The sequence below is a fragment of the Neolamprologus brichardi genome, chromosome 22, assembly GCF_056152115.1.
Source record: "Neolamprologus brichardi isolate AB-2024 chromosome 22, ASM5615211v1, whole genome shotgun sequence".
NCBI classification, from domain to species: Eukaryota; Metazoa; Chordata; class Actinopteri; order Cichliformes; family Cichlidae; genus Neolamprologus; species Neolamprologus brichardi.
The window spans coordinates 8,771,234-8,798,698 of record NC_142124.1 but is presented as its reverse complement, the minus strand read 5'-3'; the positions used below and the strand labels follow the sequence as shown (position 1 = coordinate 8,798,698).

Here is a 27,465-nt window from a genome sequence, read left to right as displayed (position 1 = left end):
ACCCACTGAGAAGGTATTATAGTTTATATGTTCACAACTCCAGCAAAACATCTGCTAATTATGCTGTTGTTTCTATATTTATACTAATGACTTTCATCAGGGTCATGTATTGTTCCTCCATCACCATCCACACTTGCTATCTCTAAATCATCGCTGCACCAACTCTGTGCTTTTGTCTCTAAAATGCTGGAGCAACATAACTCTCCATTGGGGGTTCAGTAAAATAATCTTCCCTGCTCCTCTTTAACTGCTCTGCCCATGTTCTCGCTAGGAGAACACTATCTGAGCACAGCTGAGGCCTGCCTAACTGCTGCCCAGGCTCCACGCGCTGCATTCCTGCCTGAATAATTTAATATTTACAATCAATTTTTGTTCCACTAAGAGGGGGGAAGGCTGGTATTGGGTGCTTAACAGGCCTTAGGCTGCAGTCTTATTTGTCAGGGTGACTGAGAGAACAGATGATTGAATGGTCGTGATTCAGTGGTGATTGTTGTGACTTCCTGAGGTTCTTTCCTTCTTTTGTTAATAAGCCAGATCCTACATTTATGGAAGTGCTGTTATCTTAGTACTCCCTTCATTGACTCTGGCAAGATTTAGTAAAACAAACAGAGAATCAACAAAGAAACAAAAGATCCTACTAAAGGTTCTGCTCGTGTAGCAAGATCGGTCTTATTTATTTGAGCAACTGTGCTAAAGTTATTATTACACAACACACTTTGTAGTACATCACGTATATATTAACAAAGATTTAAGTTCCAGCAATACATGTTATTTTAAACAATATTTGCTGCAATATCCAATTATTCTGCTCTAATAGGAATTAGTGAGGCTTTTATTTTCAAATTTAAAGTATATTTTTCTAACATATTTTCACATCTTCCAAATAAGGTGTTTAGTTTGAGGGCAACAGACTGTAAAATACTGAAATGCTAACACAGTTTTTACTCTCCCTTGAAAACAGCTGGTCTCTTTTCCATTTGTAGTTTTCAGAGGAATCGCTCACTCATATAACCTAGTTAAATGAGGCTGTGTCTCATTTTCAAACTAATTAAATGGCACCTCTGTCGTGTCTTCTTGTCTCAGGATCTCTTCTCTATCAGCGCCTACGTCTACGCCCAGAAGCCTCAGCTGGACATCCACAGTTTCGAGGGGAATTTCACAAGGGTACAGTAGCTCGTTGACATATTTATAACCTGTAAAACAAATCTCAAAGAAATGCAGATTTTTCTATAGAAAGTGGATTGACATAGAAGATGTGTATCACTGCAATGTGTTGACAAGTGACAACAATAGGGGCTTGTGTGTCCATCTGGGCCTGTTGTTATCTCCAGCAGGCATGCCTCTTACATCACAGGCAGGTTCTTGCAGCTCCAGCTCCATCCATCCTGTCTTGCTTGTTGCTCAGTGATTTTTTTTTTTTTCCTTTTTTTTTTTTTTTTTATTAATAGCAGATTAGCGCAGCCCCCACAGAGAGGAGAGCTCCAGTACAAAGGGGGGCTTTGTGGTCCGTCTTCACTCTTGGCCACACACCAGGCTTAGTGAGCGAGCACTTCCTGCGCTCATTCATCCTCCACGGCCTTCCTTTGCATAGCGTGTGCTTTTAGTCTGAGCAGGATGGGAAAAAAATGGGTTCCCACAGATCCGCAGCAAATGAACTTACCTATTTATGAGAGTTTCTTTCTTTTTTTTTTTCTTTTCTTGAGACGGATATAGTGGCTTTGTTTCTGCGGTCTTCATTGAGACCCTCTGCAGTTATGAACACCGTACTGTGATGCCAATGTCAGAGCGGTCAAGCATTCTGCAAACTGCCATTTATTTTTCATGCACCTCTTCCCATGTTTGAGTGGATTGACAGGATGTGGGTGCTTAGGTATCATAATTATCATATCGGGCAGGCAATTTGAGCCGAAACTGGAGCCTTGACTCTGCACTCCTGACTCAAGCCATTTTCAGCATTTGTCTTTATTTAAGAGAGAAGGGTGAAACGGGGAGGGTGAAACAAGAGGCTCTCAAGGGGCTTATTTATCACTAAAATCTCATCTACTTGAACACTCTATACTGTTTTTTAAAAGGAGCCTCTATCGCCATGCCAAATCTAGTGAAAGTATAGGTAAGGGGACTACTGTATTGCTATAGTCGGCACAACTGTGCAAGGTGCTTGAGAAAATTAATGGCACAGCAGAGCTCAGCCATCCTGGTCAAGCTATGCACCGTCTGAGCTGGGGTCTCTTAACCATTTCTGTTCTGTCCAAACAAACTTTTCAGCTTTTTCCTTTTAATTATTGTCGAAAAATCTATCAATCAATTGGGAAATGTAGTTTTTTCATTGCAATTTTATTAAATAATGGTTATCAGATAGTACACACTTTTATGTAATAAAGCTAAGATCATTATTATTATTAAAAAATAAAGTGTAGACCCACTGGTGGTGATCTTGGAGCCTCTTGCACAAAACAAAATAAAGATTTCAATCATTAGAAATCAGATTAATGTTTTTTACAGTTTGTAAAAGCTGAAATAAAATTTGTCTTCATTATTTTATTTTTGGTGAGAATAAAATGTTTAACTGCAGTAAATTGTCTTTTACTATTAAAGTCACTGGAGTGAAATTCATCTGTGGTGCTACTTTTGTGTTTGTTTGCCTGAGGGCCACACTGAGAAATACTAATTAGAAGGTGGCTAATTGCAGAAATAAATTCACTGCGTCGAGGTATTTCTTTGAAGCTCGAAGCTTCTTTGGTTGAAGTTTTCCATGTCTTAGGATTCTTGTTTGCTTTGTTTTTTTCTCACACACAACAAAGTGTCACAAAAAGAAAGAAACAAAAAGCATGTTAAGTTTGTACTAGTAATATGTAGAATTTAATTTGTATCTAAATATAATTTAATTTAATTTCAAACCACCAGTTAAGTTATTTAAAGTCCTAATTATGCCAATTTGTTTATTTGCAGGAAGACACGGACCCACAGATCCATGAGAGTCTCAGCATTGAAAACACTCTTTGGGCCAGCACCGTAGTTGCATCTGGTAAATAAATGAAAACTATTGTAGCCTTTTCATTTTTTTAATTTGAAGTGAATCACAAAAATATTGCTTTAAAAACATCCAGTTTAATTTCACCTTCTGACACCTTTTATTGTTGCTAAACATGCTAAACATCAACCTAAAGATGTGAATGCATGTCCTGTAAATGTTTTCAGAAACATGCACTGACTCATATTTCATTTTTCTTATTTTATGCATTTTCTAAATTTGTTGCTCACACTTCCTGAGTGCAGTGCTCAAGTTTTGCAAAGAGAATTCATGGGTTTAAACCTTGAGCAATCGGTTTGATTTAATAGATATTTGCTTAATAAAACCCACGGTGGAGGTGGTTCTCCTTCAGTTCAGCCAAGCCATTCCTGGCAGAAATGGTTGTGTCAGTTGAGAGTGTTTGTGACGCTCCCAGCGATGGCCGCAGCATTGATCTGTGGTGTTGCTCTCCCCTCTGACCTTGACCAGAAGAGCAAACACACACAGTGGCACAGAAAGCCTGACTTAGACTCGTTACATCATCTCTGCTTAGAAATGTCATTGTCCCTCACAAGACTCTTCCTGACAGACACCTCTCTCCTCTACAGTAGCGTTCAGGGCGTTTGATCTGGCCCAGATCACTGTGTATTCACACGGTTACGGGCCTCAGTCCAGCTGTGACAGGAGAATTAGTTGCTCGCATATTCAGATTGAAGCCCCTCTGCATGCTGAGCCACACAGACCATTTGTCACACCGCTCAATATTCCTGGAGTTAGAAGTCAACAGGAGCAATTCATCACCTTTCTCCTCTGATCCTGCTGGTCTCTGTTGTGCCTGCACTTTACTTTCCTTGTGTTTTTTTTTTTTTTTTTAACCATTTGTAACTTTCTTGCCATTTTTATAGTTTGGGGATTTCAGAGCCTGTATTTAGGTTTATTAGTGTCTTTGCTCTGCCATTAAGCTCATTTAATATTAATGACTCATTAATCCTTTTTAATAAGGCCACTGTAATGAATTGGCAAATAAAGATGGCAGAGTATTGATCAGCTTTTATGAGCTTCCATAGGGTGGCTGAAGGCCCCGAGTGTCTAAGCGTATTAAACTCCTGTCTGTTGGCTTGAGTGGCAATGAGACAAAACTGCCTCAGCTCAGCCTTATTGTGTTTCCTCTCATGCAGTTCATCTTACTTGACCAAGATGAGTGTGTGCATGCATATTTGTGTGTGTTGTGTGCGTGTTTGTGTGTCCGTGTGCGTGTGAGATGGTGGGGGTGAGGTTCAGTTAATGAGCAGCATTACTTTCCTTGTCTCTATCTTTGGCAGGCACGGTGATAGGGGTGGTGATCTACACAGGCAAAGAGACCAGAAGCGTACTGAACACGTCCTATGCCAAGAACAAGGTGAATGCTTTTTTTTTGTTTTTTTTTTAAGGGTTTTTTTCTAGTTTCCTATACAAATAATGTGAAGTGGTATACTAGAAATATAATTATAAATATTTAAACTGTTACAATTAACACTTTATTGTTAAAAATGTGTGAAACTTGCTTAAGATCCTCCTGTTTCCCCCATTTGATTTAGTTACCTCACTAAAATTAAGACAAGCAGCAGAAGAAACAATCATAATTTTTAATGCTGCATCTAGTTTTGTTTTAAGTCCTTCTGTATTGTATCAAATAATGATTTATTTTGGCTGTTTTTAAAGTCACATTGCTGATGTCGGCAGAATTTTGGACAAAATAAAATGTTCCTGTAAACACATCCTCTATAGGTTTACAGCTTACAAGGTATAACTCAGAAACATGGAGTCCCCTTGTGGTGTTTCCATCATAAACATTTAAAAGCTCTAGTGGATAAAACACCTCAAACAAAGTATCGTCTATCCCAAATTCTCCTCATGCCATCGCGTTCCCTCTCACCTCTGATCACTAATCAATCACTACGACAAGATGGTTTTTTAACCTTGACTTTCTAGATAAAGTTGGGCCTGTCAGCGCGAAAGGTCAGTACCATTTGCTAATTAACCAAAAGGGAAATTAACTAACTGAGGATTTAAATGACATTTTCAACACCAAGTTAATCTCAGAGAATCCCCATTGAGCGTTTTGTCTCCGGATTGAAGCGAATAATTTTATGCTAAATATACGATTTTACCTGGAAGATGTTTTGGCTAGATAGACAGAGGTCATCTGATAGAGGCAATAAACAAGATCTCAGAGGTTTTTTTTTTCCTTTTCTAGCTAAACTGAATCTACCATGCAGTGACTTTAACACACAAAGTTGTCACTTCCAGCTGTCACCTACTAAAGCTCTCCGTGGCATAACATAACCCCGTCCTGCTGCAGCACCATTTTGACACCAGTGTCTTTTATTTAGAACGCTGATGTGGCCGGTCGAACAGCCGGCCCGTGTTTTGTGTAAGCCCGACAGCTGAGAGGAATTCAATATTTCAAGGAGATGATGTCAGAAGTGCCAATATGGAGACTGGAGATTGGGGGAGAAAGTCGATACAGTGCGGCTAAAGTCACAAGAACGTTTTGGTCTCATATAATCTGTTGTGACACCGGCCAGGACGATGCCCGCGCTTGATCAATCTGACAGGACGTCAGGCGTAGATTCACTCTTTGTTGCTGTATAGTTACAAACTCCTGTCTGAGTAAAGAGGCAGAACATTGTCATTTGACAAGAGGCCACTTCTCAATAAGGATTCTTTGAAGTTTATATCCCAAGTTCCAATACTCAGCTCTCCTCGTGTGTCTCTCAGGGCGAGTTGCTCTGGAAAAATAGAAACCTAAACTTGTTTACTAACCTCTCAAAGATCAATTTTATTTTTCTTGACTTTCTTCTTGGCCACATTTCTAAGCTTTAACCGTTCACTAAGACTGAAGCCCTGATATTCTTTGGGTTTAATTTCATGAATATTCATGTCCCACGTCTGCAGTCCGTCATCAGATTTCACACACATGCTAAAATACAAGCCACACAGGCAGATCGAATCATTCCTTTCAGTTTTAATGGCTTGGAGATGAATGGAGTAAAATATGCACTTTTATTCATTGATAGCATCTTTAGGTTGAGGTAATTGAGTCCTTTTTCCCCCCTTGACTGAATGAATAATGACTTCATCTGATCCCCGGCAAGGCTTGGAAAATTTAGACTAGCCATTGTTCAAGCAGAAGGCGATCCTTTGCTTTTCAGGCGTGCACTGTTCTCTCTGTCTTAATTTTTCTTCATTTTAATCCACCCAAACCCGCTATTTTTCTCAATAGCTCAACCATGAACCATGTAGTGAGGCACTGGGGTGGGGAGATGCCCACCCGCTCACTCGGACCCCTTACCCTTCCCCTTTCCCCAGTCTGCTACTGGGAGTTTAACACCAACTGATAAATCAGTCACACTGGTCTCCCAGCTCTCCCAGTCCTCAGGGGAATGGTTTTGGTGGGGGTTTAGGCAGTGGAGGAATTTTGCTGCTTTTTATATATGCCTGCCCCCTCCCCTCCTTTTCAGAGCAGTTCCTTTATTTGAGAGAGGAGAGATGTTATGTTCTGCTGTTTTTGTAAGCGTGGTGCGTCAGATGAAAGCCCTCTGTGTACAGGGCTTTGCTGCGAGCACTGCCAGAAAGGGGAAGGGCGCTTCTTTATTTGACATCTTTTTCCCACATGCTTCATTGGCTGGGAGATACACTCGAAAAATAAAAGACAATTCTGACCCCCTTTTTTGTCTGTTTTTCTTGAGAGCCATCTCAATATGGGAACTTTCTCTGTTTTTGAGGCCTTTTGACCTTCTATTTGTTGCACTGAAAGACAATAAGCATGACAATAATGCAATTTGAAGTTTAGCACAAAGTGGCAGCACCAATAAACTTACTTATGCTGTATACACAGTTTGCATGTTAAAAACCTGCAGCTGAGCTTTGTTTTTGCCCATGTGTCGCATATTGTAAGGTTTTGGTAGCAGATGGGAAAGTAGCAAAGACCCCTTTCTTTTCTTTTCTTTTTAAGTTGCCAGAAAAGGAATAAGATGTTTTATCTGGCGTTGTATTTCAAGTTAATTGAAAAAGTGTCCTACAGTAGAGAATAATTGCTAAAAACAAATGTCACACTTAATCAGATTTTACAGAAATTCCTCTCTAATCGATGAAGCAGGACAGCTATGTTGTAATCGGTCCATTTTGACCTCTATCTTTTCCCCAAAGGTTGGCCTGCTGGACCTGGAGCTGAACCGTCTCACCAAAGCCCTGTTCCTGGCCCAGGTGGTTCTCTCTGTGGTGATGGTTGCACTGCAAGGGTTTGTGGGTCCTTGGTTCCGCAATCTCTTCCGATTTGTTGTGCTTTTCTCCTACATCATCCCCATCAGGTACAGTGTAATTCTCATCAAATAATTATAGCTCTTTCCATCAGGAACATGTGGTATGAACGTAAAAAAAATCATTAAAAAATCGACCTATGCGATCTTTGAAAATGATACTGGTCAAGTCTCAAATACAAACCTCAGAAGACGATCCTCCCACACAGGCAGGTGTAAATGTTCTTACCAAAATAGTTATAATAATGATATTATTTTTAATAATATTATTTTAGAAAAAATAATATTTTGAAGCTTGATCTTACAGTACATTCAAAACAGATTTCCTATCAAATCTTTGTGTTCAAAGTTAAATAGATTTTTGTATGTTGAATTTATTTTGCTTCAGTTGTTGAATTCAAAGTGTTATCTTTTTAATTCAGTTAAGGTTTACTAATACTGGTGAACAGTGGACAAAAGGACAAGTTATTTAAGAAGAAAAAAGAATTAGCCAGCGTTTTCTTTTTTCTTAATTTATGTAGCCTTACTGTGACTGGTGAGACAAAGATACTCTTAAAACTCTTAATCTGTTTCCCCCCTTTTTTTTCTCTTTGCTTGTTTTGTTTTGTTTTGTTTTGTTTTGTTTTTTTTTGTTTTTTGTTTGTAGCCATTTCTTTTTATTTGGTCTTTAATACAGTTTTGTTGTTTTACTGGTGGTGGATTACAGTCATTTTATTTAATTTCGTTTTTTTGTTTAGTTTGCGTGTAAACTTGGACATGGGAAAGTCGGCCTACGGTTGGATGATAATGAAAGATGAAAACATCCCCGGCACTGTTGTGAGGACCAGCACCATCCCCGAGGAACTGGGCCGGCTTGTCTATCTGCTGACAGACAAGACAGGTAGTGTTTAAGATTTTACTGACAATCCGAGTTTGACTGAAATGATTTGCTTCAAGAGGAGAAATGATTTGGATGCTGGTTTAGGCAGTGCATCTTCAAATGGGAGAGACTGTGGAAGCCTTATCATGCCATCAAAGAAGGTGGAAGGTCTACACCAAGTGTGTGACACGTGTGTGTATTATAGCATTTATGGGTTTTCAGTGTTAACATTTTTAAGGTGTCTAGATCCCTACTTGCAGATTAGAAAGTGATGTTACCTGATCAAAGCACATTAACCAAAAACAAAAACAAAAAAAACTGAGAATGAGTCTTTAATGCAGCCACATTAATTTTTCCTTTATGAATTAAGCACATTTGATGATAACTGAAGTAGAAACATTTGACACTGTGGGCATGTGTGAGTTAAAACGGAGAACTGAGGAAAAATCCAGCGTTTTCAGGTGCTTCTCAGGAGTCCTCAAGTTTTCTTATTTCCCTATTGTGGCGTGTTTCACTAATAAACAAATGGCTGCTCTTTTCTAATTCTAGACGGTGTGTCAGAGTGATAAACTCCTGCTGGGGTCCTAATATGCTTCTTTGTCTTCCCCCACTGATCTAGGTAGGAATAGATTAGCTTTAGAGCCTATTTATCCAGGTTGGTAGTTAAAGTACATGGAAAAAAGAACAAACAATCAATCCATTAGAATTGGTTAACTCTGTGCCTCTAATGTTTTTGGAAGTTAGATGCCCTCTAATCAGCTTTACGCTCTATCAGCACACATTCTGGCAACCAACATCCATTAAACAAGGCCATTGCCCCCATTTTCAAGGATTTTTCTTTTTTCTTTTGCTTTTAGTGTCTGAACATTCGCTCAGTCTTTTTGTATGCAGTCTTGTGTCTTGTCTGATAGTTAGAAAGGACACGCAGTCCATACTGGTAATGAGATTAGGTCAGTGAGAAGGCAAATGCACTACCCTGCAGGTCCCATGATATATTGGAAACGGTCTTATGAAGACGACCACTGTGCTGTGTGTGTGTTTTCAGAAAGGCTGAATCTCTCTTAATTTTGCTATTGTATGCAGTTGTGTAATAAGAAACTCTGGATGATATAAGGTGGAGACATGGTTTATTTATATAGAGCACAAACATAGCATAAAGTTCTTAGAAGCATAGTCAAATAAACCGATTGTCTTCTGTGCTGTAGACACAGACCTGACTCTGAAGATCTGGGTGGTGATCCAAACTTTGCAAGGTGTCAACCTTGAAGAGGATTGCTTGCACATTTAAAGCAAGGACGATTTTAGCTATTAATTTTGGGAAGCGATTAGAGCTTGCACAATAAATAAGGCATCTGATACTGTTGTAGCTTGATGGGTATCTGTGTATATGTAAGATGATACAAGAAGCCGGAGTTCAGAGATGCCAAATTAGGAGCTGCTCAGTTTCTCTCAGGGAGAATTTCATCACAGTTGTGAGCAGCAATAACAAAGACTGCGGATTTGTACCGAAAATGTTATTTATGTCTTGTCTTGTTAAAACACATGATATAATGATAGTAAACACAGTACTGATATTCTACACTTGCGATGGGTCTTAAACATTATCTTTTGAGAGTTTGTTGAATTGTGATTCAGGTGCAGTGGATGTTCTGTTTGTTTTATATGGTAATGTCTAAATAATCTTCTGAACTGCAGGCACTCTGACACAAAACGAAATGATATTCAAGCGACTCCACCTGGGAACAGTATCCTATGGCACAGACACCATGGATGAGATCCAAAGCCATATAGTCCAGTCATACGCACAGGTGAGCAACCTTAATGACGTGTGGTTGAGAAAACCCAGCTACTGTTAGTCTGTGTATGTCTTAAGCACCTGAGTTAAAGGCATCTGGACTTTTTTTTTTTTTTTTTTTTGGAAAGCTTCAGCTTTTGCAACCAAAAAAGCCTTTTGGATTAGAGGTGAAATCTCTTCATGAACCTAAAAAAGAAGTCTGGTTGCCTTCAGCTCACCTCCATGCTGATTTGTTTGTGTGCATTAATTGGTGTGAGTGTATTTGTGTATATGAAAATACCGTCCAATATTTTAATTCACTAAAAATAAAATCTATGTAACATTTTTTTAGCACTAATTTTTTTTAGCATCCATATTATAAAAAAAATACTTTTTTTTTTTTTTTGTAAATTTCAGAATAATGATTGTTTAGTGTGAGTGTTCGCTCAGTATTCCTTTAAAACTATAACATATATGTCTAACGATGGACACTGGGTGCACAATTTACTTGACTTTTGAAAATTTGTGCCCAGTATGGGAGCGTATCCAGTTAAAATTAATACTTTTTTTCCCCTCAGTGTTTTCCCGCTTATTCCTGCCCCTCTCTGCGGATCAGTTTAATCAATTTTTATATTGAGCTAAGAATAAGTTTTCCAGGAAAGAAGCCCATATTGTCCATTCATCATGCAGCGTCCCTGAGAGACTCCCTGTACTGTAAGCAAGTGTTTCCTCACTGGGTGGCTCAGATCTGGCTGCAGTCTTGACAGAATTATATTGTTCGCTCTCAGCCAGCTCCAAACAGCTGGTCGAGGCTGAAACCATCTGCCCCGCACCCTCATGTCTAATCTCAGCTAATGAAAAATGACTAGTCTTTTTAGCGCAGAACAGCTGAAGCAGTGCTGATCAGCAGTGCCTCTCTCATTTGTGCTATACAATACTTTTTTCTGTACTGTACTGTCACAGTGATGTGTAAAATTTAAAGAGGATCATTTATAATATAGTCTGAAAAAGCCCGCCTAAAGGTCTTAATTTAATCATAACTTTTGCCTACAAGTATCTGTTGTACATTTAGAAGAAATCCTCCATTTATATCTGTGACACTATGTTTATCTGGCTGAATGACATAATAATCTCTCCCTGTATAAAGTTTGTGCACTTACTGTACTCCTGTCAGCTCCTTTCTCTGCTCAGCAGGACTCAAGTCTAATAATAAGCCAAAGTCTAATGCTCAGTAGAGTGCAGTCTTCCTGTCAACTACAGCTGGCTCTGTGGACTGTTGTCATGCTCAGTAATCGCACACTTAAACTGATGGTTGTTGTCAAAAGAGACGAAAATGTAAAAGCCCTCAAACCAAATATAACAAGATAGAGACTGTGCTGCAGTCCTCTCCCTCGCTGTGTCATCTAGCTTGAAGAGGTGTGTCAGATTGATAAGAACTAGCTGTTTCTTACTGTGTCTGCAGGGATAAATATACACAAATAGACATATAAATATACTCCAGATTCAGTTATTTTAGGCACTGAATCTGGTACCTTGCAAACACATATTTCAATATTTCACAAAAATGTTTAAAAGGATAAAAAAAGCGATGACATTTTGTATACAACAGCTCAAAGGTTCATGTAACTGTGCAACACTATGCTGGCCATTGTTCCATTACTCAGTGCCATAACACAGGAACAGCTGAGCCCAAATCTATGAAGTTCTTTTAAAAAACTAAATATTTAATACAAGTCTGGACAGAAACTGTTGTCAGCTGCAGACTGTTTGTTCTTGTTTCAGGCAACTTCCCAGCCACCCAGTGGTAGTGCCACTGGTGCCACGCCATCGCGGAAGACCCAGGCATCAGGCCCAAAGGTTCGTAAGAGCGTTAGCAGCCGGATCCACGAGGCCGTGAAAGCCATCGCCCTGTGCCACAACGTCACACCGGTGTACGAGTCGCATGCCGGAGTAAACGGGGAGACTGAATCTGCAGAAGCCGACCAGGACTTCAGTGATGACAACCGCACGTATCAAGCCTCCAGCCCAGATGAGGTAGATATAAAGCGCAGTGGTTATCCTGGTCGTCAAAGATTAGATTATAGCTATATTTCCACCTCATATTTAGCAGACTTATCTAATTTGGGTGGGTCACAGTTTTCCTCACTTGTCAAAAACAATATTTTATGACTACTTTGGGTTAACAGAGGTTAAGTTGTTGTGATGCAGATTACATTTGGAGTTGGAAGCTGGCAGGGAGCGTAAAATAGAAAGCTAATGAATTAAATCAGCACATTGTTAAGATTGAATAACTGTCTGAATTGAACACATTACAGTGCACTACATAAAATTATTTTCTTTACCTTTTTAGAGTCCATTTTTTCTACAGTCACACAGATGTGTTTAAATAATCTGTGTGTGACAAATTGTCACAATACCGCCCTTGTCATGGGTGACGTTTCTGGGTGATTCCCACCTCATTCAGAGTCTTTGGGAAAACCCATAATATATTTTAAAGTCATCTTAAATCTTTATTTTAGCACCTTTTAATATTTTTGTGGGAGAAAACATGCATATACTAAACAAAAGGATGCGGAAAAAGGAGATTTTGCTTTTGAAACAGTCATTGTAAAAATATTTCTAATCTCTTTCTGTGTCATTTATTAGCCATCCTAAATAATCCTGCTTAGTCATAATTATCATTTCACTGGCAGAAAGTCAAAGGTCATGAACTCTTTTTAGAGGTTAAGCTTTTTAATTGTCTATATTAGCTGCCTGAGAATTTACTGCTGTAACTGAAGGAAGAATGCAGCCCGGTCCCCACGAGGATCCTCAGTGTTTTCTTTCTCCATGTAACACGAGAGCTGGATTACACGGAGAACACATAAAACGCAACAAAAAAAGTCAGGCTTTTGTTTTGTTTTGTTTTTTTAATAGTAATTTAATGCAGATTGGAGGAGAGCTAATCTACCCTTAAAGGCCCACTGCAGCATTATTGGCATGTTTATCACCACTGACATGTGAAGGTTCGTAAAGCCTATGTGAGACTGGTTTCTTTTTACCCCCTGCCACCTTTGGCAATCAAAATAAAGATAAAAGTGTATTAAAAGATAAATCTCATTTTTCTGTTTTACCTGCACTACCTCCCTCCAAGTTGATGGGTATATTTATTTATATCCCCCCTTTCTGCTCTGTCTCTCCTCCCTCTATTGTCTCACACTGCTTGGATTGATCAATATTTAATTTTCTCACTGAGAGGATGAGAGGTGTAGATCTGTGATTGTTGGTAGAACTGTCCCTTCCCCTTTCACTCTCTCCTTTGTTCTTTCTCTGTCCTTTCATTTCCCTCTTCTTTTGAATCCTTCGTCTCATTGAGTGCAGCATCCGATCTCAGCCGCTATACTTCTCTTAGTTTGTTTGGCCTGCTCATCATTTTCAGATATCATAAGCAGTCATTATAAAGTGGAAGCTACTGGGATCAGAACAAAGGTCGTCCGACCTGTGGTCTGATTAGAAAAAAATATTTGAGTGTAGCCTTTAAATGTGTGTGGCTTTTTTTTCTTTCCTACATTTTGTCACCTTTCAGGAGCTCGTATTAAATTACTCACTTGGTCTTTCTGGATTGAGAAGTCTGTTGACCATTATTATTCAGCTGTCAAGATCAGGAAAACTGTGTCACTTCATCTCCAATACAAGAAAAGAAAAGCATTACAGCAGCTGCTATTTCACATTTAATATTCTCCTTTATAAAAAATATTTCTTTGCTACTTCTTTTTTAATGGCATACATGCAAGGCACGTCAATTTGACAGTGCCTGATCCTTCCAAGTTTGCAAAATGCTGTTGAAAAGCCAAGAACAAGAGAAATCCTTGTGAAATTCCCCCTAAGGTTCATGTCATGGGAAACACCAGGTTGGATCCATTCAGTTCCTGCAGTTGAAAAGCAGCTGAGCTGGTGGTCACTGGCTATTAATATTTGACTTCTTAGACTCTGTCATAGTGTTGATAATTTTTATTTGGAGCTAAAATCAAAAGCTTTGTGAAGATAACTCGGTGTCAAAAAAAGATGAGATACATTATGTAAACAATATGAACATGCTGGGACAATGCTTTTTAATTTAGCTTTGCAGATTCTCAGGTAAATCCAATTCCCAAAGTTACAAAAAATAATTTAGGTTCAATTCATTCAGTTCTAAAATCACCAAACTGCAATGCTTCCTCGCTAATTAAATTGTGTCGATTACACCACAATGATAATCAAGTAAATATACTTTTCTTTCCCTACAAGTTTGCATGTGTCCCTGTGTGCTTAATAACAGGACGGCTGTGAAGGTTTGTTAAACTGGTTATGCAAGAACTTTTACTCAAATGCAAAAAGAAGACGCAAACTAGACTATTTATAGTTTTGTATTTGGGATAAACAAGTTACCAACAGAAGTTTCTCATGAATCCAGATGCACAATTTCTGCTCTGTCTTGAGACCATTGAGATACTCTTTCAAATCTAAAGCTTGTCAAATGATCCCAAAATAAATTGAGCTCTTGAGGGTGCACCCTTTTATGTTGCCAGTGACATTACAGCAGAAAAAATAATTTAACTGTTAAGAGTCCACTTGCCGCTATTGTGATTTACATGGCTGCTAAAACACTGTGAACACAGTTGAAATGATTGATCGTGTTGTTTAAGAACGTCTGCCATTGCAGTAAACTAGTCAGCAGCAGTCGTTTTTTTAGTAATGTTGTAACACACGCAGTTTGAATCACATGCAATTTGTATCAAAGTTGACAAAGCTTTAAATAGTTTTTGTAGAGCTGATAAAGTAGATTAAAAGGACTCTGTTTAATGTCAGCACATGTTGTGTGTCAATTCATGTGTGTCCATGTGCAGCTATGTGAACACACACACACACAGGATAATGGCACACAGATGTGTGTTAAGTAAATATAGGCAGCCTTTTTACGGAGCTCAAAGGGGGAGCAGGAGAAATGATGGGGTATTAACAGGAAGTTCTAATTTGTAGGTCAGAGTATAATAACAACCTTTGAGTGAGCAAATTGAAAATGAACCCATTGAGGATTGAGTCGTGTGCAGCTGAACACTCACTCGGGGGCCGCAGTTCCTGCTGAGGGGAAAAAGAGGAAAGAGAAACAGAAAAACACTTATGTGGAGCTGAATGGGAAGAGCTCAGCAGCTCTGGAGATGCCGTAACACTCTCTCATCCTTTAAGTGCATGTGAAAGTACATTTAATCAGCTTACATGTTGTCAACTTTCATCATTTTCTTTCCTACATAAAGTGATTTTCTCATTAACCTATTAGTTTTAGTAAACATTCATCCTAAAATAAAGATTTTAAGTATTTTCATTTGATCCTCAAACATTGTGAACAAGTATATCTTGTCTGTATCTTGATGTTTTATTATAATCAAAGCATCGAATCTTCCTCAGGTGGCGCTGGTGCGGTGGACAGAAAGCGTTGGTTTGACCCTGGTGAACAGAGACCTGACCTCCCTGCAGCTGAAGACTCCCTCTGGACAGATTCTCTCCTTTTACATCCTGCAGATCTTCCCCTTCACCTCTGAGAGCAAAAGGATGGGCATCATTGTTCGGGTGTGTATAATGATATCCTCCTTGTTGTGTGGTCTGAGTCATGCCTGTTTCTGATATTCCTGCACATAATGAAGGCTAATTTTTAAGATAGGTTTGAACCTAATCGTGTAATTCTGTTTATTGTTGCTTCTGTTTAGCTTAGTTTCCACAGTAATGCCTTCAAATTTAGAAGAAACGTAGCTATTTTTATTTTCCAACTATTTAGGAGGAGTCAACGGGGGATATCACTTTCTACATGAAGGGTGCTGATGTTGCCATGGCGAGCATCGTCCAGTATAACGACTGGTTGGAAGAAGAGGTACAAATTTGAGTCGTATCAAAGATTTTACTGGATGCTTCCTTTAAATATAGTTTGGACAGAACTGGATCAAAGAAGCGCAAATTCCATTAAAGTTATTTAGTTAAATTTTGGTTGTTATTTTGTACATGATGTACCCTAAACTGAGCAGGATGAGTTGGTTACACTATTCCTGCACTCTTAGGTGGTCCATGTGTTTGCACACAGTTACTGTAAGGCAGCACGCTTGGATTGGTGCAGTGCGACAGCTGCCAGATGAAGCCTGTTACCTGATTGGTCTTTCTAAGATTCAGTTTCATTCTAAACACCATTAAAAAGGTCTTGAATATAACTTTGCTTATGCTGAAGGAACCTGGTTTAACTGACTCCCAGATAGGTCCCCGATTTGTAGATCTTTTAGATTGTCACTGCCCGAAATTCTCAATATCTCTTACTCAGAATTGGAGTTAGGGCTGATGTAACCAGTTTTTCTTCTTGGCTACTTGTAATTACAGTCTATGTAAAATGATGGGCAGACAGCATAATTACAGGTTTTGGAGCAGGGACAAGAAACATTGTGCTCTAATCAGTCTGTGTGCATCCTCAAAACATTTTTGTGTGAACTGTTGACGCATGCTGTTCTCACATAACATAATAGTTAAGGGATTGCGGAGCTTTAAATATAAAAGATTTTAAATACAGTTGTTGAACTCAAACTAAATAAATAAAAGTTATGCTGAAAAACACCTGCTTTAAAAATATGTTATGCAATTTCATGTCTTAAAAAGGCATGTTGATTTAATGTATACTAAATGTAGTCTTTCTATAATAAAGATGATACATGTTGAATCTACTGTTTAAGTGTCTTAAACATTGTCACATGTGGGAACTCTACATAAGTAGAAACAAATGAGAAAAATACTGGCAAAGTAATAAAATAACCAACATGAATAACAAATATACGAGAGCTTAGCTGCTTATGGCATCTCTATTAATGGGGACATTTCATCAAAAGATCAACAGGCCACCTACACCAGTTTGGTGGTCGAAGGTCTTGTGCGCATATGTTCATAATTATATTGGCATTATTGAGTCATTTAGCACCGGGGGCAGCTTTTGATTTAATTAGTGACCTAGATAAAGTTGAAGTAATTACAGTATGTCATATTCTTGAACAATGGTGCTAATGATGTCCTGTTGGCCGTAATATCCCGTTGTCAGATCAACGCGCTGCAGTTACTCAGCTTGTCAATAACCAATCAAGTGGACAGATTGCCCCTATTGGTGTTTCATATCAAAAATAAACTGCCATCCATCCCTTTGTTTTACTGTGTCCTCTGAATTTCACCACAGGGGATGTTATTCAATATTGATTTCTTTTGGTGTTGGTAACAATATGCTGTTATTGACAGTAGTGTCTGCATGGTGTACTTGCACAGCAGCTGCTCTAATAGAAGAACTTATCTGCCCTAGATTTGATTGAAATTCATCTCAGGGAAACATACGCAAACATTTATTGTAAATACACAACATCTTCTATTTCAGGGGTGTTTCAGTCTCAAGTATCTTTCAAAAGCTTCATCGCTCTTGACTGAAGTAGATCTCTGATCTCCTTCCTTTCAGTGTGGGAACATGGCCAGAGAGGGCCTGAGGACTCTGGTGGTGGCGAAGAAGTGTTTATCTGAGGAGCAGTATCAGGACTTTGAGGTATGCGGGTTTATCAGTTGTTGGTTTATAAGGAACAATGTGTACGTCTTTAAATCTAATATAGTCTCCTTTGACAGCCCTCCAAATGAAAATCTAAATGTGTGTTTTCACTGTACGGTCATTTTTGAGGGTGAAGTTCGTGGCTCCTCTGGACTTTTAACTCACACTTACTGATATAACTGTCATAAACAAAATAATGAAAGAAGAGTAGATGAAACAAATGTTTAAGTAACTCATAAAAAAAGAATTCTTTGACATTAGTAAACAACCACAAACCCATCATAATCCTCAGATCACTTTCATGTTTGCCTGTAAATACATTTATTGGTTTTGTAGTCTCTGCAGTTCACACTACTCTAAAGGGAGAATAACAGGCGTGTCCACTATTTGCTGTTCTGAAACTCTGAATTGCTTCATGATTTTATTCGTTATTTTTGTTCTTTCTCCTTTTTTTGTGCAGAATCGCTACAATCAAGCGAAACTGAGTATCCATGATCGAACCCTGAAGGTCGCAGCAGTGGTGGAGAGTCTCGAGCGAGAGATGGAGCTTCTGTGTCTGACTGGTGTGGAAGACCAGCTACAAGCGGACGTCAGGCCCACGCTGGAGCTGCTTAGAAATGCTGGCATCAAGGTCGGTGCAGAAATAAAACTGGACGCCAGACCGATGCTTTTTTCTTTTTTTGGTCAGATCATCTCCACTTTGATTTATTTACTTTGTTGCAGTCCAACAAAAGTATTAAAGTAATAGTGACATGGTAGTGTTAATGCAAGGGAGTAAAAGAAAAAGGTGGAAGAAATAATTAAAAGATTAAAACATGCTTTGGATTTATCCACTTAATTTTTCTCAATCAAGACTGAAGAAAAAATTAATTTTGCTGCTTGCTAGCATTATGTTTAAACAACAATATTGATGCCTTGAAGGAAAGTTGCTTAATAATTACTTCAGGAGGGATAAAAAGCAGGAAAACTATAATATTACACCTAATCAGAATTTGATGTATTTTCATGTTAATTAACCATAAAGTGTTGGCGATAACTGAAGATCTTATTTGTTTAATTTTACTCCATTTTTGTGCTGTTTCTGTAACACTTTGTGTTTCTTCATGTTGTTTTCTTCTCAGATCTGGATGCTGACTGGGGACAAGCTTGAGACGGCTACGTGCATCGCTAAAAGCTCTCATTTGGTTTCCAGGAACCAAGACATCCACGTCTTCAGACCGGTACGCTGTTTTATTTGAAAACATAAAGTGTTTGCATAAAAGGACCTGTCGGCTAGTTGGCTGCTTCACACTCTGGGTGTAACTCTGTTTTTCAGGGAGGGTGGATAAGAGATTATGGTTACCATACCACCTTTATTTTTAAAGAAGTTTAAAATAAAACTACTGTTTTAAATCGCGTTAATAATAATAATGGATTGCATTTATATAGCGCTTTTCGAGACCCTCAAAGTGCTTAACATTACAATTCGACTATTCGTTCACTCTCACATTCACACACTGGTGGAGGCAAACTACAGTTGTAGCCACAGCTGCCCTGGGGCAGACTGACAGAGGCGAGGCTGCCATATCGGCCCCTCTGGCCAACACCAGTAGGCGGTAGGTGAAGTGTCTTGCCCAGGGACACAACAACCAGGACAGACAGAGCTGGGGATCGAACCGGCAACCTTCCGGTTACAAGATGAGCTTCCAAAGCCCCTGAACCACATATACAAATAGCATAAACAATAAAACATGTTAAAAATTAGAGAATTAGAAAAAATAGTAAAACAAATAGTCCATCTCTTAAAATGTGCCAAAGGCTTCAGCAAATAAATATGTTTTAAGAAGAGATTTAAACTCAGAAAGAGAAGAGGTCTGCCTAACGTGCAAGGGCCGATCATGCTACAACTTTGGAGCAGCTACAGCAAAAGCACGGTCACCTCTAAATTTACCCTTGGTGTTCGGCACCTTAAAGAGCTGCTGATTGGCAGACCTAAGGGAGTGGGCAGGTGTGTATGGCTGTATTAAAAACTACTTTTCTATCCACTTTTCTAAAAGCATATATATTATGTTAGCTCTTCATTTCACGATTGCATTTTGCCTCTATACAGACTGTCTACCTGCATGTAAGAGAAGCCTGCCTGATTAGTAGAAATGGGTCTATAAGTAAACTTCAAAGAGTAAATGGAAAACTTATGGCAGCGAACATCTTGTCCACTTTGCATTTTCCAAAACAGATAGCTGTTCACTAAGATTAAATGTGCGATAACAAAAAGCCTAAATGATCTTGTGGATAATTGTATTGTGTGGCTCTCGAGCAGGTCTCAAACAGAGGAGAGGCCCATCTGGAGCTGAACGCCTTCAGAAGGAAACATGACTGTGCTCTGGTCATCTCAGGAGACTCCTTAGAGGTACTACAGCACAGTGCAGTGACGCTTGCTCAGCCGATGATGTTGAGGGTGTACTTCTTAGCCAAAACGAACACTTTGGAGTTCACCCAAGAAGTGGAGGAGTTGGAGAGGGAAAGATAATAAAAACAACTGGAACATTGAGCTAAATTAAAAAAAAAGAAAAAAGAAGTTAAGCAAGAATTTAACATTTCCACTCACTGTTTTCATTCTTCTGGTCAACAAGTTAATTTATGTCACACAACCTTTGTTTTTTTGTTTTGTTTTTGTTAGTTTTCTTTTTAATGTATGCTACTTCCTTTGTGGTGCTACAGGTGTGTCTGAGGTACTATGAGCACGAGTTTGTGGAGCTGGCATGTCAGTGTCCAGCGGTGGTCTGCTGTCGCTGCTCTCCAACTCAGAAAGCTCAGATCGTCAGACTCCTCCAACAGCACACAGCCAACAGAACCTGCGCCATAGGTAAGCGTTGACAGATATAGGGGCGGCAGACCTGCTTGCCCACAAGGCATTTGGCTACGATCCACAGACAGCCTGGGAAAATCTGTTAGCGGGAGAAAATATCTGTGTGAATTCAGTCCCATCCTTTCGAGTGGAAAGTGTTTACCATTTATAAAACTCTGGTGAACAGACAAATTAAACCAGACCGATTTCATACTCGTGTTTGGGATAAAAGCTGAACTGGTTTGTAAAGTGCTTCAGAGAAAAACATAATTTCACAGTCCCTTAACCTTCGCATCCCAGATGTGACCGTTTAACATCACTGATTTTAGTTGGGTTAGAGAAAGATTCATGTATTGTACTGCATGTGTCCACAAGATGGCAGTGAAAACTCACTGATTTAAAAGTGCCCATTCCAGCTGCTACTTCTAGAAACTGCATCATGTAATTTGTAATTTTGTGGCAGGTGACGGAGGAAATGATGTCAGTATGATCCAGGCTGCAGACTGTGGCATCGGGATTGAAGGAAAGGTAAAGCCTGCTGCACATTTCATTCAGACCTTGTGTGTCTTATCCTGGATTAGGTCCAGTAACTTAATTTGGTCATAAAAACTCTAAAAACCTTGACTCAGATCCCTCAGTTATAAAACTGGTAAAACGAAGTGGCATGTCTTTAAATGTGAAGAAAAAAGAAATTTAAAAAAACAGTTCTACTTGTTCTACTTTAGCTTAGCATCTTTATTCTGTTTTTTTCACATAGGAAGGGAAGCAGGCGTCGCTGGCTGCAGACTTCTCCATCACTCAGTTTAAGCACATTGGCCGCCTGCTCATGGTTCACGGCAGGAACAGCTACAAGCGTTCTGCAGCGCTTGGCCAGTTTGTCATGCACAGGGGCATGATCATCTCCACCATGCAGGTACAGCGATAGTTAAATTAAAACACAGACAAAACACTACAAATGCTGTATGGTTCTTGTTACATATTTTGAGCCTATATTTTGCTTTTGATTGTTCCTAATGAGTTTATCATGAAAGTTGTTTTGCGGTTAAAACGAAATTACAAATTCCCCACAGCGGGGGCATTAAAATTCCTCATTCGGTGACTTTATGACACCAGTTTTGTGTCCTGTCCTCAGGCCGTCTTCTCCTCCATCTTCTACTTTGCCTCCGTGCCTCTGTACCAGGGTTTCCTCATGGTCGGGTGAGTACCTGAAGTCTCATGGGGCCAGTGTAAGGACGGCTTCACAACAGCATAACCCTGATGCAAGCTTCTACAGTATTCGATCATATAACCTTCAGTTTTGTTGCGTCTCCTGTCTTCATCTCTCATTTCTTTCTTTTTTTTTTACTTTGTGTGTAGGTATGCGACTATCTACACCATGTTTCCTGTATTCTCCCTGGTCCTGGACCAAGATGTGAAGCCAGAAATGGCCCTGCTCTACCCAGAGCTTTATAAGGACCTCACTAAGGTTTAATCCCATTTTTTTTAATCTTTGTTTTTGACAGCTTTCCTTCATTAGAATTTAAACAAGTAAAAACATGTTTTTCTCTCTTTCAGGGACGTTCATTGTCTTTCAAGACTTTCCTCATTTGGGTTTTGATCAGTGTCTATCAAGGTGTGTTTTTCCTTATCATTCACTCACGTTTGCTTCCTAAAATCAACTTTCAAGTTATAGCAGAACCATCTACAGCGTGATTCTATCTTTAAACTGTCAGAGCAACTCTTCAGCCACCATTTCATCATTTGTGCATTGTTTAGTAGCACAGTCCCAGGGCCCCTTCAAACCCTTGCACAGTCCGTTTCTCAGTATCTAAGGTTTCCAACTGCCATCCGCTTTTACATGCAAGCTTTTGTCTGTCCAGTAAATCGATATTTCTGTAATCGCTAAGCCATGCAGCGAGTGAGAAAGATCTATGTTCTTGCTCAAGCGTGACTTCCTGACAGCTCGAGGTTTTTAATTAAAGGCCAATACTCGGTATGTGGAGAGGGAAAAAAAGCAATATGAAAGGAAGAAAATATTAGGAACTGATCGGGCATAATTTATTGCAGACTTTGAGTCGGTGGAATGCGCTGTATTAAGACAATATGAAAAAGCAATTACGTGATCAGTTATAGGCTATTAAGCTCAATTTGTGTAGTGTTATGATAAAATGAAAGGCTATCAAGATACAGCAGGCGCCCAAGGATGAGTGTGTGTCTGGACACTCAAGAGTGAGACACACTGGAAGTCATTGTGGATCCTTCAGCCTCATAAATAATGTTATTGAATCAGTCCTTATCTGCAGACACCATAATCCTTAACTCAGTGTCCCAGACCACTGTTGATGAAACTGATAGACTGGGCCAGTTAATCTTTAGAAAACAATCGTGATTTCTTAAAGGGAGATCTGGTGCACAGCAAGCCCTGAATGAATAATGAGTAATGTAATTTTAGTTAAGCCCAGACACTTAGACCAGACCTAATCGCGCAAAAAAGTTTTTAAAGTCCGCATGTTTCCTTTGGCGCCACCAGGGGGCATCCTCATGTACGGCGCGCTGGTGCTGTTTGAGTCGGAGTTTGTTCACGTGGTTGCCATCTCCTTCACGGCGCTCATCCTGACTGAGCTGCTGATGGTGGCGCTGACGATCCGCACTTGGCACTGGCTCATGGTGGTGGCTGAGTTCTTCAGCCTGGGCTGCTACCTCGCCTCACTCGCCTTCCTCAACGAGTACTTTGGTAGGTATACTTTTCCTCTGAGTTTTTCACTACTGGTTTACTGAGCTTTTAAACATTTAAGGTTTTAGGAGATAATAGAATATCTTTATATTTAAAAATCCTATCAAATAGTTACATGAAAGGTTGTAGAGAACTTATTGTTGTACTTTAATCTGCTGAATTGAACCTTAGTCTGAACAACCATGAAGAGTGATGCAAATATGCTATTTTTCAGTTGCTAAACAGTCAACTAACCTGCTTGTGAACAGCTTTAACAGTCGGTGTGAGGCTTTTACTTTTGGTTTGATACGTCCAGTATTGATTGGTCTGAGTACTTCAAGGAACCACCTTCTTCTTCGCTGTGCCCGCTCTTTTTAGTTTGATGTAACACTACTTGGCACCCAAGTGTTGCGCTGTTGTTTAAACCCTCAGCTCTGTGCTTTTATTCCCTCCTCAGTCTTTTTCTTCTCTCTCTGTCTGTCCTATTTTTATTTCTGTCTTCACTGCTAACCTTTTTGCACTGCACTCACTGTTTCTGCTGCACTTCTTTTGCTTCTATGTGTCGGCAACAGGCATAGGCAGGGTGTCGTTGGGAGCTTTTCTTGGTAGGTGTACAGCCTGTGAATTCACTTCTTTCTCCTTCATCTTTCTCTGATATTATATATCTGGTCTTGCATCTGTATGTTTGCATCATCTTATGTTCTTGGGTTTATTTTGTCGTGTGGGTCGTTTTCATCTCACGTGTTTACGTTTTTATTTTCATGCTTTGACCAGTACGCAATCACCAACATAATTTTAGAGCGCGATCATGTCGCTGTAATAAAGTCTTTACCCTTTCCTAATTTCCTGTGGAGTTATGACAGAACTCTGACGATTGTCCTCTTTCCTTCTCCCAGACTTGTCCTTCATCACGACTTGGCCTTTCCTGTGGAAGGTGTCCGCCATCACACTCGTCAGCTGTCTTCCTCTCTACATAATCAAATACCTGAAGCGCAAATTTTCACCACCAAGCTACTCCAAGCTCTCCTCATGAGCCAAACTGGGATTATGTTTTTGTTAGGTTTGTAGTTCTGTGCAGCAATGAGCTTTGTAATTTTCGCACTTTTTGTACACACTGGTCCTCAGTGATGGACAGAGGAAACACTGGAACAATCAAAAAAAAAAAAACTGAAACAAAGTTGTTGGGTTTTTTTTGAGGGGGGGGTTTGCCACTGATACATGGAATTACTTGAAAAGATTGAGCACATAATAAAAGACGGTCAGAGGAGGGGTACAGGCGTGGAGAGGGACGTGGTATAAGTGACTGCACTTGGAAGGCCCGAAACACTTGACCCCACTTTTTCCCAAAGGGGGTCGACCTGCCTTCTTTTGTTTTAAAGCATTTAAATACATCAGCTCGTCATTTTATACAGTTCGGATGCATTACTTTCAGTGTTTAGATTTTTATATGTGGCGTTTGGAAACTTTTTTATTATAGGTGTCACCTTTTTTTATTAATGGTATTAATTACAGTTGCTGGGCGGTGTGTTTGAACAGTGTCGAGCTGCAGTAAGAGAGAAAAGGATGATTCGCTGGTTTCTTGTGTTACTGTAAATAAAGTCTTTACATGCAGCTTTGATTGTTACTGGACTTAATGTAAAACTCGCTGTGTTTCAATCTCATACAGACGTGCATTAACCAAAAATCATTCGAGAGAAAATGCTGTTGATGTGTTGAGGGCCAAAGCTTCCTGGGACTGGCTTTGAAGTGAACTTTACATTTTTAAGACATCAATCTGTAGTCTTTGTAGTGTAAAATCAGAACTCCTAAATGTTTCCATGTTTGGCTTTGATTGTATCATTTCACACTTGTGTGCGTCTGTGGCCGTCAGTCCTCCTGTCAGCGTGGCAGCTCTGTGCCTCATTATGATGTTCATGTATTCAATCTGCATCTCAGAGGTTTAGGTTCCTGTTCGTTTTTTTTTTTTTGCCTCCACAGCCATATCTGTACTTGAATCCTGCTGCTTTTCTTGGAGAACAAGTTTTTTCGTGATGGCAAACTATAATAAGGGCCCTGATTAAACTCTGCTGGCTGAAAGCTTTTAGGGCTTTATTGACAATTTGACTCTTTTGCTCCTGTTTGACTTTGACCTGCAGTGGACTTTGACATTCATCCCTTTTTAAGGAGGAATGAGTTTTATCATTGTAGTTCTTTGGGGGAAAAATACTTTGATGCAAATTGCATTGAATGTTTGAAATTGTGATTTTCATTCTTACAAGCTGCAATTCCAGTTGTTGATTCCTGTTTTCTGTCGAATTTCTTATGATCTTTCTTTCCATGGCTGACACAGCAATTTCTAACCGTATGTCTGTTATTTATAAAAACTGGTATTGATTAAGGAGTAATAAAAAGACAATGAATACTAAAAGTGTTCCTGTTTGGATTTTTCTAACAGAAACCAGAGGCAGCCAAGGATATATATTCATTGTTAGGTTTACCATCTGGCCACTAGATGGAGACAGAGACTAAATACTGGAGAGCAAATGAGTTTCAGTCATGTATGAACTTGAGTGTTGAACCTTAGGTGTTTACATTTAAAAACAAAACAACGTTTCTGTAACAGATTGCAAATAGCATTTATTTGTTTCTGAGGCTCAAATGATGAAAAATGATTTAAAATCTGTGACCAGAATTTTCAAAAACTCCTATCCAATCAAATTATTATTAAACTAAAGCTGTATTCCACCAAAGTGTATCAGGTGCATCTCAGCTGGATATTACCAAACTTAAGGAAAGAAGGGACAAGGGCGCACATATGAGGTCACAGCTTTTTAATTGTGCAACATTTCAATCATCTGAAGACACAGTAGTGTTGAAATGTTGGTCTGTTGGCAAAATTAAACGCCTGTCCATTAATTATATACAAAGGGACTGGAGCATTTAGTTTAAGTTTAGACAATTAAGCGATTCGCCTCACTGCTAAGAAATGTTCATGTTAAATAAATTATTTAGAAAAATTAAGTGTGAAGTTTGGAATCCTTCACTTATGTCGCCACATGTAGTTGTAGAATCGTTTATGAACCTTTTCAAACCAGCAAAACATTTTATGCATTCGAATTTTAGCAATTATTTAACTTATTTAAGCCATTTTCATCAGTGTTGATGCTAAAGTTTCAGACTACCTAAGATGAATTACATGCATGTTTTAAATCACTTCAAGCACCCAAACCTGTAATTGGCCCATGTTTCCATTTTTGTATTAAAATATCCCTCACCTGAGAAATATCTACTCTACTCTATGTACAACAAGAGGAAACGAAAGTGCAGTCGGTGCTTTTAAATGTGAGCCGCATGGAGGAAGCTTTAATGACTCTTTAAAAGAAACTATATGTTTTACCATGTAATCTAAGGCAGCCATTGAGCAAACAGACAATGTGCTATCAATTTTTCTCCCCATGGAGCAGGAAGTACTTTGCTGATGGAGGGTGACCCAGTGATGAATGTGATGGTCTGATGACTTCGACATGTTAAGAAAAGTTCTTTCATCTCACGCTTTTCACTTTGTGGGGAGGGGAAGAAGTGCTGCACTGCAGGTTGTGTTTTACTCTTCTTGCAACATTTATGAAAGAGTTATTGTGGTTTGTTTCCCAGACCAGCAAAAGCAGAGAGTTAATGTGCTGCACAAGGAGCTTTGATGGACCGGATAATGCTCGTGGGACTAATGATTTATTGTACTAAAAGGAGAACCGCTGCAGATTTCTTGGATTCATTTGTGTTCTTGATGAAACTGAGTAATGGTACAGTTACTGTTTGTTTGTTTGTTTGTTTTATGGGAAAAAAATAAAAGAATTAGAATTTTTGTTTCTTAAAAAACCAAAAGAAAAACACCTTTAAAGTGGTTTTAAATGTATTTGTGTTACAGAAACTGTGATTTCGACTTAGCTGGAATTAGACTTTATATAAAAGACAGACAGCGTGCCATCACCCATGGTTACTGAGGTCGTGTTGTGAAGCCTCAAGAAAAGCAGCATTGTGTTTTTAAACTGAATATGACTTAGAAACATGAACACTCACCCTCACGTAAAATGAACAACACGTTATATTCACCTGAAACTAGCAACCGAGACCATAAACTCATCAGAAAAATGTGTATCGAATGAATGAATGAGATTTTCCTCATAGTCTGTTATTCAGTAAACTTCCTTTAGCAACCAGACGCTTCACCCCCTAGTGGCCATTAGAAAGACTGCAGGTTTAATGCACTTGTGTGTTGGCTTCAGACCACCAGGGGTTTGTTAATCGCGGTCCAAAGGCACAGGTTCACCAATAAAACAAGCATAGTTTGAGCATACAGGTAATCATCCAATGCTTTTTTTTCTTTTAGAAAAACTCCAACGACACATCAGATCAATCTGTTTCAATATCAGTCACTTCAATCGAGGTACAACAAAAC

General features: G+C 39.2%; 1 protein-coding gene across 3 annotated transcripts in view; it reads left to right on the top strand.

The window, feature by feature from the left end:
- Positions 1–25,440, top strand: part of atp9b (ATPase phospholipid transporting 9B) — a 42,669-nt gene extending 17,229 nt beyond the window's left edge. For 2 of the 3 annotated variants that reach the window (XM_087834684.1, XM_087834686.1), the window contains 22 exons: positions 1,084–1,164; positions 2,950–3,025; positions 4,333–4,409; positions 7,202–7,362; positions 8,049–8,191; positions 9,866–9,978; positions 11,727–11,978; positions 15,369–15,530; positions 15,736–15,828; positions 17,431–17,514; positions 17,975–18,145; positions 18,636–18,734; positions 19,814–19,903; positions 20,215–20,359; positions 20,805–20,869; positions 21,099–21,254; positions 21,474–21,538; positions 21,698–21,806; positions 21,896–21,953; positions 22,851–23,054; positions 23,606–23,638; positions 23,930–25,440. In XM_087834684.1, the coding sequence (XP_087690810.1) occupies positions 1,084–1,164; positions 2,950–3,025; positions 4,333–4,409; positions 7,202–7,362; positions 8,049–8,191; positions 9,866–9,978; positions 11,727–11,978; positions 15,369–15,530; positions 15,736–15,828; positions 17,431–17,514; positions 17,975–18,145; positions 18,636–18,734; positions 19,814–19,903; positions 20,215–20,359; positions 20,805–20,869; positions 21,099–21,254; positions 21,474–21,538; positions 21,698–21,806; positions 21,896–21,953; positions 22,851–23,054; positions 23,606–23,638; positions 23,930–24,066 (2,574 nt within the window). In that variant the 3' untranslated portion in view covers positions 24,067–25,440. The remainder of the gene's footprint in view (positions 1–1,083; positions 1,165–2,949; positions 3,026–4,332; positions 4,410–7,201; positions 7,363–8,048; positions 8,192–9,865; positions 9,979–11,726; positions 11,979–15,368; positions 15,531–15,735; positions 15,829–17,430; positions 17,515–17,974; positions 18,146–18,635; positions 18,735–19,813; positions 19,904–20,214; positions 20,360–20,804; positions 20,870–21,098; positions 21,255–21,473; positions 21,539–21,697; positions 21,807–21,895; positions 21,954–22,850; positions 23,055–23,605; positions 23,639–23,929) is intronic. The other variant, XM_087834685.1, reaches the window with a different exon arrangement.
- The last annotated feature ends 2,025 nt before the right edge of the window (positions 25,441–27,465 follow it).